General features: G+C 55.8%; 1 protein-coding gene across 1 annotated transcript in view; it reads left to right on the top strand.

Moving 5' to 3' along the window:
• Nucleotides 1-7,831, top strand: part of MASP1 (mannan-binding lectin serine peptidase 1 (C4/C2 activating component of Ra-reactive factor)) — a 26,780-nt gene extending 18,949 nt beyond the window's left edge. The window contains 3 exon segments of the mRNA XM_009883355.1: nt 2,159-2,296; nt 3,512-3,586; nt 6,936-7,831. Of these exon segments, the coding sequence (XP_009881657.1) occupies nt 2,159-2,296; nt 3,512-3,586; nt 6,936-7,831 (1,109 nt within the window).
• The last annotated feature ends 6,128 nt before the right edge of the window (nt 7,832-13,959 follow it).

Here is a 13,959-nt window from a genome sequence, read left to right as displayed (position 1 = left end):
ACCTCTGTGCAAAAGCCCATTCTCCAGGCATCAGCACTGCCCCAGGCCTGGAGGACACACAGGGAGGGAACGGGATGTGCAGGCCAGTGGATGCTGCCTTGAAGCCATAAATAACCCCAGAGCAGACGTGCAAGCCAGGCTGGTCCCTCAACATCCATTCATTCCATTCTGCAAGCTCCAGCATCCCCCAGGGCCTTATAAAGGTCCCACAGTTGCTGGCACCATGGCACAGGAGCGCTGTGCACCCAAGTACCGTGGGAAGAGAGCAGGAAAGCTCAGGCCGGCCGGGGACCCCCGGGTCTGGTGAGGGGGGTCTGTGTCCCCTCCTCTGCCCCTCTGCAAGGCACAGGTACCCAGAGCCTCCACTCAACCTGGCGGCACCCGCACACCCATCCCATCACCTGCTGTCTCTACAGTGGGGGTGGAGGGCACCCTGGTGAACGAGTGAGCTGCAGCGGTTTGCCATAAACCAGGCTTTTTTCACCCAAGCAGGTGGTTAACCTGGAGCATCAGTACATGTCCCTGGTGCCAGCTACTACTTCTAGCGAATTGTCTCTTCGTTAGCCCGGATCACTGCGTGAGGAGTTAGGGCTCCTGTCCTTGTCCCCTTCACATCCTGGAGCACACGGAGACCACATCATCCCTGATCCACAGGACACGATTTCTGCAAAGCCACCTATCCCCTACTCAGCCCCTCATCTTAAACGTGGCAAAACCCAGCTCTGCAGCACCGCGTTTCCCAGCAGGATCAGACCCTGGTTCCTGCCCTCACCGGGGGCAGGTCCCCCAGGATGGCGCAGGGGAAGGCTGTACAGCACCACCCAAGCGTGCTGTGAACTGCCCACACAGTGGGGAGCTGCAACTCCTGCAGGGGGGCTCCTGGCTTTGGTGGATGAACCACCTTGCAGCCTGGGGTCCTTTCTGGGGTGGGTGGCACAAGCCCAATCCAGGGGACAAGCTGGGGAGGAGAGGCTGGGCAGGGCACTGTGAGGGATGTGGGGGAGAAAGGGGACCATGGACAGGCCATGGGAAAGGGCGACAGCATCCTGGAAATCCTTTTCCCTCCATCACACCCTGAGCCCACCCCAGGGATGGGTGAAGCAGAGCCAAACCTGCCCGTGTCCTGGGGGATAGAGCAGGTGGGATCTCACCCACATCTGCTGGCCTTCTCCCTGCCTGCAAGACCAGCCAAGCCATGCTCCCGATGTCCTTCATCTCCTGCCATCGCAGGAACAGCCAGGACCTAGGGTTGCTCAGCCTGAGCTGTAAATGCTTATTAGCACTGTTTGGTGAGCAAGACCCAGAAAAGGAGAGATGGGGCCACCCTCTCAGCAAAGCCTTGTGCATAGAGGAGCTCCCCTGATGCATGGAGCAGGTTAATGAATGACTGCCTGCTTTTTCCTGCCCATTGGTAAAAGATACAAAGCCACACTCTGGGAGCAGAGTGGTACTGGGACAAGAGGTAACAGGCACAAACTTGAACATGGGAAGTTCCATCTAAACATGAGGAGGCACTTCTTTACTTTGAGGGTGGCAGAGCAGTGGAACAGGCTGCCCAGAGAGGTGGTGGAGTCTCCCGTTCTGGAGATATTCAAACCTGCCTGGATGCCATCCTATGCAAGCTGCTCTAGGTGACCCTGCTCTGGCAGGGCGGTTGGTCTAGATGATCTCCAGAGGTCCCTTCCAACCCCTGTCATTCTGTGATTCTGTGATCTCCCAATGGCTCTCACTTGCCAGTGCAGGTTTCTTCTGCTCTCAAATGTATAGCAGAGAGATCTTGCACTAGTGAAGTTCTCAGGAGGGGCTCCCAGCACGGGAGTCTCCACCAGCATGAGTGGTGTTGGCCGTATAGCCTGTGGGCAAGCTGTGCTGCTGCTGTTCAGCGGTGCCAGGCACATGCCCTGTCTTTGAAGGGTGGCCATGGTGGGGTTTCACAGGGCCAGGCTGCCCCGCCTGGGGACAGCCTCCTGCTGCCATCTGAGGCCATGTCAGGCTGTGCCCCCTGCAGTGCCCTAGAGAAAGGGGATGCAGGTATACAGGCCCTTGCTCTGCCCCATAGAACTGTCATCACGTGCCACAGCGCATCATTACCTGCCTGCCTGCTGGCTGGACACCCCAAAAAACAGAACTCAACCCCCACTTCTGTGTTGGCTTTCAGTTGCTGACTGCAAAGCGCCGCCGGAGCTGGAGCATGGCTTTGTCACCTTCTCCTCCAGGAACAACCTCACTACCTACCGAGCAGCCATCCAGTACCACTGCCAGCATCCTTACTACCACATGGCCCCCAACAGCACGGGTGAGCGGTGGGGCTGGGCCGTGTCCCCATGGCACGCTGCGGGTGGGCGCGCGGCCGTGCGTGTGTGCGTTTGCAGGCAAGGCCGGAGCTGGAGCATGGCTTTGTCACCTTCTCCTCCAGGAACAACCTCACTACCTACCGAGCAGCCATCCAGTACCACTGCCAGCATCCTTACTACCACATGGCCCCCAACAGCACGGGTGAGCGGTGGGGCTGGGCCGTGTCCCCATGGCACGCTGCGGGTGGGCGCGCGGCCGTGCGTGTGTGCGTTTGCAGGCAGGGGGGAGCTTGGGAGGCTCTGCAAGAAGCAAGCTGTGGATGTAGCCTCCACACACGGTCCCCTGTGTCTGCACTGCCTGGGTTGTCAGGCTGGCCACATCCCGCTCCACTGTGAGGTAGGATGGAGTTAGCACTGCCTGGTGCTTTGTCCACGTGTTTCGCAGCCTGGGCAGAGCAGTGTGGCCGCTCTCCTGCGCTCTGCCTTCTCACCCTGCCGTTTGATACCTGCAGCATATGCAATTTTCTGTGTCTCTGTGAAAGGAGCTGCTGCTGGAGAGGGCACCAGGTCCAGCAGCCCCAGAAAGGGCTCCACAAGGGTCCCCATCCCAGCACCCACATGTCCAGAGTAGCCAAAGCTGAACAGAGAGCAGTGGGACCGTGGCAGAATGAGTTTCCACCTTATACCCCTGGTCCACAACCACAGAGACACCACAAGGTGCTTTGCCAAGCACCACAGGTCTCTGCACCCTTCGGACCCAGCTCTGGGCAGCAGAAGGGTTGTGTACACACACACCCCCCAGCCCTTCTTCCTCCTCCTCCTTCAGAAAGCAAAGCCAAAGGATTGCCTCACATTCCTGCCTCCCTGCTCATATCCCCCAGCACGCGCGCTGGCCCCGTGCATCTGGTCCCAGCATCCGGCATGCATTAGCAGACCGGGCACTGGCAGCATTAATGGGGAGGCAGCTCCCAGCCGAGGGTGAGGGTGCAGCACAGCCCTCCAGAAGGCAATGAAACTGAGGATGGTGGCACGTTCCCCGCTGGGGAAAGGGCTGCCAGGGTCCCACAGGGAATGGAGCACAAGAGAGAGTAAAAGGGAGATCACCTTCTGCTCTGGAAAAGGGTTCAAAAGGTCCTGACAGCTGGGCAACATCTTGCTGCAAAAGACACCCCCTCATGCCAGGGCCGCAGCCCAGCTAATACTTCACTCTCTTCCAGCCACCTACACGTGCGATGAATCAGGGGTATGGAGGAGCGAGGAGCTGGGGACCAAGCTGCCCACCTGCCGACCAGGTACTAGTGCTGGGGTGACCAGTCCCGCAGCGATGGGTGAGAAGCAGGGATGTGCGGGACCAGGGGTGCCACCATGCCAGACCTGACCTGCTGCTTCCCTAAGCATGGACCCTGCTCCCTGGTGACAATGCCATATGTCTTGGCTATACGTATCCAGCTGCTGCAACATGGGGCCGGGAGGGTGATGGGGACAGGAGCCTCCTGCTATCCTGGCTGGCCCAGACAGTCAGGGTGCAGTGGTGGCACTGGGCAGCAGTGATGAGGGCAGCACAGGGCAACCATGGAGTCAAAGATATCGGGGCTCCCCGAGCTCCGTGCTCCAGCAGACAAGGAAACCAGCAGCCCCAGCAACCCAGGGCAGAGCCCACTGGCCACAGTCAGCCCCCAGCATCACCGGAGATGGCTCCAGTCAAAGGCAGAGCATTACCTGCTCAGCACTGCTGGCTGTCAGAGCCCATTAGCAGTGTGTCCACATGCAGGACCAATTAACACCTCTCTGAGCGTTGCAGAAAAACCCAGCCACTTCGCAGGGAAGGAGGAGTCCCAAGCCTGTGAGCAGTGGCAGAAATGTTTGTAGCCAGCAAGTTTTCAGGCCAGGCGCCCACTCAGGATTAAACAAAAGTCCTTGGGACATTGGCTGGCCATAGCTGAGCACGGAGCCAGGTCTGGCTGCCAGGCAGGGGGGCTGGAGACGGCCCCGAGTGCAGGTTGTGGTCAGATGGGAAGGGATGGCTCCCTGGAGAGGTGCAGGGATCCAGCTGCTGTGCAGCACCCACAGCTCCAGCCACCCCAGGGTTCAGGAGCTGGCTCAGCCCCATGGCAGGTCTTGTAGGGCATCTGCTCTCTGGCTACTCTGAAGGACTGCGAGACCAGAGGAGGGACCCCCTGAGATTCCCTGCAGCCCACAGAGCTCCGAGGCCAGGGCTGTGGCTGCTGTTGTTGTGGCGGTTGCTCCCTGCATCTCCCCTTGATGTTTCAGCCTGAACTAATTTGAGCTGGGAGCATATGGGGACATCTTCTGGGGCCATAGCTGGTTTCATGGGCCATTTCCAGACCTCCTGATTAGTGACAGAAGTCAGAGAGACTTCAGGAAAATGGAAAATCCCAGAGAGGGTGACGCTCTCCTGACATCGGGATCTGCAGGCAGCAGCTGGCCAGCTGCTCTTTAGATCTTCCCCCATGTCTCACGCCACCTCCCCATCAATAGAAACTCCTCTTTCAGGCCATTCCGCGCCTTTACTCTGCCATTAGTGGGAGCATTTGCAGCCCGGTCAGCGTTTTTGATATGTAATTTAATAGAATAAATATTTGGCTGGGTGCGCGTCCTCCAAACCCATCTCTTCCGGATGGCCATCAGCTTCGGTGCAGCAGACCAGCTGGGCTGGGGAGCAGGAATGATTTGCCTGAGCACGTTTTCTATTCCCTGCAGCACTGGGAAAGGCAGGGAAGCGAAGCAGGCACAGAGACACTCACCACCCTCCCTTTCTGCCAGAGTCGAAGTTTTCTTGGCGGCAGACCCCAGCTGCAACAAATCCATGTTAGCAGCTCCTGGTGCTCCTGTTGTGGCTGCAAGGCTGACTCTCAGCGCTGATCCCATCACCATGGGGGGTCAGACCCTCTTTCCATGAGGCTCTGAATCCTCCTCTCCCAGCAGAGGGGGCACTGGGGCAGAGTCCTGGAACTTTCTGCGGAGGACATGGGTTCCCCTTGCAGACTCGGAGGGATGAGATCAGCACCTGCGCTGCTGTGATTCGGGACTCCTCACGCTGTGGAAGGGAAAGCCCAAATTGGCTCCCACAACCTCCCAGTGACATTGGCACCCTCAAGCATTGACCGCCCTGGGAGTCCCCCTCCACAGTGCTGCCACTAGCATGAACCAGCCCCACCACTACCACACTTGTCCCAAGGCTTAAGGTCCCCAGTGTCCCTGACCACCCTGTCCGACCCTCTCAGAGCCATCTTCAGCATGCTGAGTGCCTCCTCTTCCTCATGCCGGGTCACAGCACTTGGATAAAGCTCCTTCAGGTAAACCAGGCAGCACATCAGGGCTCTTCAGACATTAATTCTGGGTCTGTTGAGGAGCTGAGCAGAGGGATGCTGGTTTGGCTGCCAGAATTGTGGTGAGGACTTGAGATGAGGGATTAAAGCCCATGGTGCTAGGCAACATCCCACAGCCAAGCCTTCTCCAGTCACAGCTCCTCCGGGAGGGCGAATGCCATAGCCATGAGACCACAGACCTCGTGACAGGTCTCAGAGCGAGGGGTGAGGCTGGGCTGATGTCAGGCTCCAGTCCTCCCACCAGCATTCCCTTGGGTTTCTTGGCACATTGAGCAGGAGCTGGGCAAGTGGCTGGATGAGCTGGGAAGAGCTGAGCAAGCTCATGGGGAACAGTGAGGCTGCAGGATTACTCATTTGGCCTTTCTGCTTCTGAAGTGGTGTGGATCCATCCAAATCACTCCAGAAACTGAACAGAAAAGTGAGGAATTGCAAAGTGTGGGCTGGCCCTCAAGCCATCTCCTTGTCCCACCTATTAGCTCAACAGTACAACAACCCTTTAAGTTGCAGTCTTGTTTTACTACAATCCAGGCTTGGCAGAAATCATAGCATCCACCACATCTTCAACATACCAGAAGGATCCCTCCACTTCCCCTTCCCTAAGGAATCTGGACCATAAATCACACAGGTGTAAACTGAGACTAAGATCTAATCCTACTTGAGTGCGTGAAGTCCCAACCTGGCTCAAATGCTTTGCTGGATCCATGCCTGACTTCAGTGTCAGGAGATCTGGTACATCTTTGGGGCAGCTAACCCCAGATGAAAGCCTCCACAGTCCCACAGTGTGCTATGCAATTCTGACTGTCCATATTCATGTCCAGTGGGCAACAACCCACTCTTTATGCCAGATGAGCCTGCTCTTTGCAGAGTAAATCCTGCAGCCCCTCTGGAGTGGTCCAACACATACCACCCCTTGGCACAAGCCTGCCCTTTTCATCAAGGGCTGCCTTTAAGAAGCGAAATCCGTTAGAAGGACAGGTGCATTCCTTTCCCAGACATAACTCCAAAGACCTGTTAGCATAGGGGATTGGTGTAACGCACAGCCTGCTCCAAGCTCTGAAGCACACTCTGCCAGGAGAAGGTGGAGATGGCAGGGAGGACGGGCTTTGTCCACTGAGGAAATAAGAAGAGTTGCCCTCTATGGAAAAAAAAAAAAAAAAAAAAAAAAAAAAGACGCAAGTGAGCATTTGGTTTGAAGATAAGCAGCCGTGTGGCATAATCTACAGGGTTGTCCCTTTTCATTCATTCCCTAGGTAAGTGCTGGGACTAACTCTCCTGTCCTTTTTGTCCCCAGTGTGTGGCCGGCCAGCTCGTCCTCTGCCTGGGATCATCAAGCGCATCATTGGCGGACGAAATGCAGAGCCTGGCTTCTTCCCCTGGCAGGCCCTGATTGTGGTGGAGGACATGTCCCGGGTGCCCAACGACAAATGGTTTGGCAGCGGGGCCCTGCTCTCAGACTCATGGGTGCTGACGGCCGCCCATGTGCTCCGCTCCCAGCGGCGAGACAAGACTGTCATCCCTGTCTCCAAGGAGCACGTCACCGTCTACCTGGCCCTTCATGACGTGAGGAACAAGATGGAGGCTGTCAACCGGACAGTGGAGAGGATCATCCTCCATGAGGAGTTTGACATCCAGAACTACAACCATGACATTGCTCTGGTCAAACTGAAGGAGAAGGTGACCATGGGGAACTATGTCATGCCTGTCTGCCTGCCCCAGTTTGAGCATGAGCTGGAGGGGCCTCACCCTAACACGCTGGGGCTGGTGGCTGGCTGGGGTATCTCTAACCCCAACATCACGGTGGATGAGATCATCAGCTCGGGAATGAGGACACTGTCTGACATCCTGCAATATGTCAAACTGCCTGTGGTGCTGCACGCGGAGTGCAAGACCAGCTACGAGTCACGGTCGGGGAACTACAGTGTGACCGAGAACATGTTCTGTGCCGGCTACTATGAAGGTGGGAAGGACACTTGCTTGGGAGACAGTGGAGGAGCCTTTGTCATCCAGGACCCAGGAACCCGGAGATGGGTGGCCCAAGGGCTGGTCTCATGGGGTGGCCCGGAGGAGTGTGGCAGCAAGCAGGTGTATGGTGTGTACACCAAAGTCTCTAACTATGTGGACTGGGTGGAGAAGAAAACAGGCTCCTCAGAGAGATGGACATTTCTGGACCCAGAGCTGGAGAGATGAGTGACTAAGCAGCCTGCTGCCACAGATCCCTTTCTTGTTGTTTTTTAATATGCTCCAGACTCTGGTCTTTCGCAAGCAGTAGCCACAATGCTCAGTGCACGCCAGGCCTTTGCCAGCCCTCCACGTCATTTGTTTCGCTTGGTCCCACGTCCCTTCGCTTGTGCTCTTAGGAAATGCTTGCTAGGGAGCTGGGGGAAAGGAGTGAAGGGTGAGATCTCAGCCGGTATCTTCAGCTTGTGCTGCCCATCTCCAAACCTCACCTGTGCTCCCGGGGAGCCCCGCTCCAAGCCAGGACAAAGGCACAGCGATGGAGGCAGCATTTCCCTGCCACCAAAGCTTTGGGCCATGCACAGAGAATTATGCCCATCCCTGTGGCTCACCAGCCAGATCTTCCCCTCAGATGACACAACCGCAGGAGCTACAGAGGGAAACCCAGCTGGGCAGGTCTGGACCTCACAGGTCCCCCACTTTTTCTGTGCAAGGAGCAGTGAGAGAGCCCTGGGGGTTTGCTACTATTTTTATTTGTAAAAAAAAGTCCCTGCCTGATGGTATCTCAAGTGATGTCCACCTGGCCCCAGGGGTGTGAGCTTGCATCCACATTAGCCCTAAATTTCAGCAATGGATGGCAAGCTAATGGATGCCAAGACGGCACCAACCTAAATGGGTTACCTTTGCCCCACCATGTGGGATGGGTGCCCCACAGAGGACACAAGGACAGGGAGCAGGGTTTGAACTCTCACTTCCAGCCACCAAAACTTCTCCCACCTTCCATCACCTTGGGCCCTCTTCAGTCATCTCCCCAGACTGGTTCTTGGAATGATTTCCAGCCACAGCGGACCTCCCAAGGGAACTTTTCCAAGACAGGAGACTGCATCACATCTGCTCTACCTAAGCAATACTTATTTTCAGCCAAATCATTTCAGATAAAATGCCCTTCTTTGGGATTCCACCTCCTCTTTAGGGGCCTCAGTAGTCCTGCATGACAGTGCATTCATTCTTGCAGGAACCTAGTACCTTTTAATTGCTTTTAAGGCCATTGATTTGGCTGATTTACAGGTTACTGTTGATGTCCAGTGTTTACTTATGACTCTTCTGGCCTATTGTAGGTGCCCAAATCATTCTAGACTGACCCCAACTCACCCAACACACCAGAAGGATTCATATCTCCCCAGCCTCCCTTCATGGCCCATGCAGATTTAATAAGCCCCAACAAGGAACAAGGTCAGGTGAGCTTACTGTCCTTCAGCGGGGACATCATCTGCTTCGCTTGCCAGCAAAGCCCTCCTATAGCTGCAAGCAACATGCAAAAATTGCCTGCTGCCCTCTCTGCATGCCTGTAGCCTCCTTTGGGCCTGTCCTACTCCTCCTCCTCCTTTGGTTTTGCCAAGCAAGGAATGGGGTCCACAGTGAATGAGTCACTCTGCCATTTTGCTATCGTCCAAAAAGCCATTTGTAGAGCATGTAGAGGAGCAGAAGGCCTAAGGAAGGTCGAACTTGCAGACACACTAAGAACTGCACTCTTGGCTATGTCATGTAACTGCAAGGTATTTTTTATATATATATATATATATATTTCTTTTTTGATACTACATTCTGTAAAATATCCGATGTCATGTAAGGATGGTTCAGTGGAATCTTCCTCCTGAGAACAAAATAAAACTTTGATATGTACCGAGTTTGTGCCCTGAGTTTGTGCCCAAGCGAGACACGGTCGAGGCTGGTTGGAAGTCCTTGCCACGGATGCCTGCGCTCCCAGGGGGATTCTCACACTGTCCCTCACCCCGGTGGCTGCTCAGCCATGGCCCGTGCAGCTTCATGGGCTGAGACAGACCCCAACCAGCCGTGAATACAAATTGCAAAAAACAGCAACAAAGGAGATCCTGCCCTTCAATTATTTATAGCCTCGGCACATCACTGAAGATGGGGGCGGTGGTAGGAGGAGAGTGCAGCAACCTGTATGCTGAGAATAGCAATTAAATCTGGGTTCAATTGGCATGCGGAAAAAATAACAGGTATGTGACTTTTGCTTTAAAAGGGGTGAAAAATCAGCCTGCCCCCGCTAGCTGTTGGACTGAGAGAGTACATCTTCACAGCAGAGGCTCTGCAGCAGGCACAGATGGGAGCTGGGGCAGGGACACAGCTCTGCCGTGCATCTCTTCTCCGCATCATGGGCTCCGCATCATCTCCGCATCCAGCCTTTGGAGAGAGCTTAAAATCGTGGGCACTGTTTCCTACCATGTGCCTGGATCCAGGGCTGAGAGCTGGGTTATTGATCCTTATTTTCCTATGGCACAGAACTGAAATAACAGCACTGGGCTCCTCTGGGTTGGCAGCGGGGAGGAGGGCGGTGGATCTGGCTTGCTCGCTCACGGGTCTGCTAACATGTCCAGAGACATCAGAGGGACGAAGAGGAGGAGAGAGAAAAAGCAAAATCAAGGCATGGCCCCCTGAGCATTAAACCATCAGCTGTAGGATCTGAGCCCAGACAGCTCCGGGGCAAGTTAAAAAATATCGCTGCCCTATAATAGATCAGTCATAAATACAGACTCTCCACTGCCTCCCGTCGATAGCTTTGCCGGGAAATCCCCAGCGCAACCCAGCCCTCGCCCCCTGCTCACCAAGCCGCTGTGCTGCCGAGTGCCAACCCTTCGTGCCCCGCGGCTGCTGCGGCTGGCTGCAGGGAGGGCTGGGAACGGGCAGCAGAGGAGAAAAGCGAGAGCAACAACAACAGGCTTTGCATTCGCTGGCACCTCGCGACCTGCCGGGGTGGTGAGAGTTTCTCTCCAGGGAGACAGGCGTGGAGACAGCAATTCATGAGTCTGACTGCGGCGAAAGGCCAGAAAGAAGTCCCTGGGTGAGGTTTGACCATCCCTGGCTGTGTGTGAGTACCAGGAATGAGTTGAGAGTTGGTTGCAGCAAACCCCAACCTCAGATGGACCAGGGGGGACAGCCAGGACCTGCCTGGGACCCATGGGGAGAGAGAGCATCCTTCGTCCTTCAGCTGCCTTCCCCAGGATGGGCTTGCTGTCCTTATGCCAGCTGGGGGGCTGGCCACTGCTCACCATCCCTGGGTGCTAAGCTGAGCTGTGGGGGCTTGCCCTGACCTCCAAAAGTGCCAAGAACCACGAAAAGCAGCATTTTGAAGGCAGTTTGCTAAGAAACAAGTGGGAGATGGGCACAACTGCACATCGGAAAGGGGTATCCTGGAAGAAGCCCAAAAATGAGGCTGTGGCTGAGAAGCCCATGTATGCACCGGTGTCTCTGAGTAATGGGGAGGGGATGAAAGGGCTGCGTGATGGAGGGGACATGCACGAACAGCAAAAGGAGACAGGCAGGCAGCAGCAGGGAGGGGACCAAGGGAAAAGCACGCAGGGCCATGGGTGGGGAAGCACGGAGGGGCATTGCAGGGGACTGAGGGATGGCTCTGCCCTTGGAAAAGAGCAAGCAGACCCAAGGAAGAAAATAAGGACCCCTGCAGGGATGCGGTCTCCACCAGAGCTGGCTTCCCAGGCAGAGGCGAGGGAGTTCCCCCTCAGCGGCTGGGTGGCTGGGGAGGCTGCGGACAGCCAGACATGATGACTGGGGCTGGGAAAACCTCAGCATGGAAAGAAGGTGGCTAGGGGCAACGGCAGCAAGAAACTTGGCCCTGTCTCTGCTTCATGACATAACGCCGGCAGGGAGAGGGTGGGCTGCTCCCAGCACGGGGAGAGCCGTGCAGGAGGGAAGGGAGTTGGTCCAGGCCGCAGAATCAGCCTCCTCCTCCCCAGCAGAGCCACTCAGCTTCAGCCACCCTAAGCAAGGAGATGCCTCCTCCAGAAAGACAGGTCCATTCAGACACGAGACCCTTTGGGTCCCAAGCACTCCCTCAGTCACATTTCCCCTGCCAAAAATGCTCGGGACATCACTGACATTCATTCCAAGGGGGACAGGTCATGCTGGCTCTCCTTCCTGGGCAAGTACCTGCTGGTGGCACCACATTGTCCCCAGCCCTGCTGCTGAGGCATCACTGTCTCCCAGGCAGAGTTGGGGATCAAGGGGGGTTTGAGGCCCCACGCTTTGCATCATGTGTGTATCTCCAGTGCTCCAAGAGTGGAAAATCACAGCAAGAGACCAGTTCATCCACTGACCTGGACCATATCTATGTAGGATATGGTCTGGGGGGACCACGCTACAGGGAAACAGCTGCGCACAGGGATGAGGGGGAGGGCATCCCCTATCTGGGGAACGCTGGCCCATCCCAGTGCTGGCGGGTCACTGGTCCCACTGTTTCCCAGTGCAGTGCTGGAGATCTCGCAGCTCCATCTGCTGGCTCCACAGGGCTGCAGAGGCTGCGGAGGAAGGAAAGCTCTGGGGAAGGGGGAGAGTTGGTGGGATAAGCAGGACACAGTGCTTAAACAAAATCCACATGGCCCCTGGATCACACAGGGTTTTCTTGTCATTTTGATTTTTTTAACCAGTAGCCTGCAGGTTGCATATATGAAAATACAGGAGAACCTTACACCAGCAAAAAAAGCAAACCCAGGCAAGCAGGCAGAGAGAGACGAGCAGAGGCAGACTGCTTCCCCTGGGGGCACTGGTGGTGTGCCTTCAAAACAGGGGTCTGGTGCAGTTCATAGATAAAAGAGGTAAATCCCAAGGCTCTGCCTGTGCAGGCAGCGTTTCACCCTGCCCTCTGAACCCATCCCTTGCTACAGGCTGGGACTGGCTCCCCACTGCTCTCACCGGGCCAAGCCATGCTCCTCCGCCGCCTATGTCTATCCCCAGGGCAGGGCTTCCGGAATGAGACCCTGGTCCATCTTCAGGTCCCACTCATCCTCTGGCTTCACCTCATCTATCAGGTCATAAAATATCTCCCTCCAGGTGTCCATCCGCAGCGGGTCCATCTCTTCTATGGGCTGGGCTTGCTATCCGGGCGCAGGGTGCGTGCCCAGGGGTGCCCAGTTGGCCATGATGCCTGCCCCAGGGAGCCAAAGCCTGAGCACAAGAAAGGCGACCAAAAGGAGTTTTGTCCACAGTGCCCAACTGGTTCCTCTCCAGCTCCTGTGTGTCTTTTTCCACCTGCTGTGAGCAGCAAGGGGCAATGGGTCCCTGGCTCTGCCCATGGGCTGCCCACAGGGCATCACCCACCAGGGATGCAGTGGGGGCACAGTCTTGCCTAACATGAAAACTCAGGCAAACACAACACACAAAGAGGAAGAAACAAAAACAAGCAACAAGGTTACCCTGGGGGAACTCCCCGCCACAGGCAATTTTGGATGCATAGTGGGATCAGGAGAGCAATCAGGCTGTTTACATGAAAAAGAAATCCAGGAGAGGCTCTAAACTTCAGCTCACAGGGAGATCGTACCAGAAGAGTCCCAATCTCTGATGCCTCACTTCTGATTTTCACCACCACTTGCCCACCCCAGGACTCCAGGGAAGATGGACCTTGGTAGCCACGATTGTATTTGGGGCTTATGATGTGCAGGCTATTTCAAAAGGTTTTTCAAGCATTTACAGACCAATTTCATCTTGTTTTTCTGCACCGAAGTCATGTTCACAGGACCTGCTGCCTTCACGGGTAGGTCCTGCAGGAGCCCAGCAGGGAAGGTAAGAGGCTGAGGGGTGTCAGGCTGCAGGAGAACAACAGTTTACCTCCCAACTTTATGATGCCCACCAGGTCCCCTGAGCCCTGCAGGGTGAAGTAGCAGCAGGCAGGAATCAGCATCTTCCCCTTTGCCCAGGCGCTATAGCCCAATAAGTGCAATTTCCCTGTGGTTGACCTAACAGGGCAGAGACTTGGGACCTGCTGCCTCAGCCTTCTTGCGCTTGCCAACCTTGGGCACGCTTTGCCCCCACAGCAGGGTGTACAGCCAGCTGGGAGGGGTTTGTGTTTGCCAGGGTGTTTTTCAGAGCCATAGTCATAGAATCATAGAACGGTTTGGGTTGGAAGGGACCTTAAACATCATCGAGTTCCAACCCCCCCTGCCATGGGCAGGGACACCTTCAACTAGATCAGGTTGCTCAAAGCCTCATCCAACCTGGCCCTGAACACTTTCAGGGATGGGGCATCCACAAGTTCTCAGACCAACCTGTTCCAGTGTCTCACCACCCTCACAGTAAGGAATTTCTTCCAAATATCTAATCTA

Source organism: Charadrius vociferus, unplaced genomic scaffold, assembly GCF_000708025.1.
Source record: "Charadrius vociferus isolate BGI_N301 unplaced genomic scaffold, ASM70802v2 scaffold214, whole genome shotgun sequence".
NCBI classification, from domain to species: Eukaryota; Metazoa; Chordata; class Aves; order Charadriiformes; family Charadriidae; genus Charadrius; species Charadrius vociferus.
Note: the sequence above shows the minus strand (reverse complement) of the source record. Positions and strands in the feature narration are given on the sequence as shown.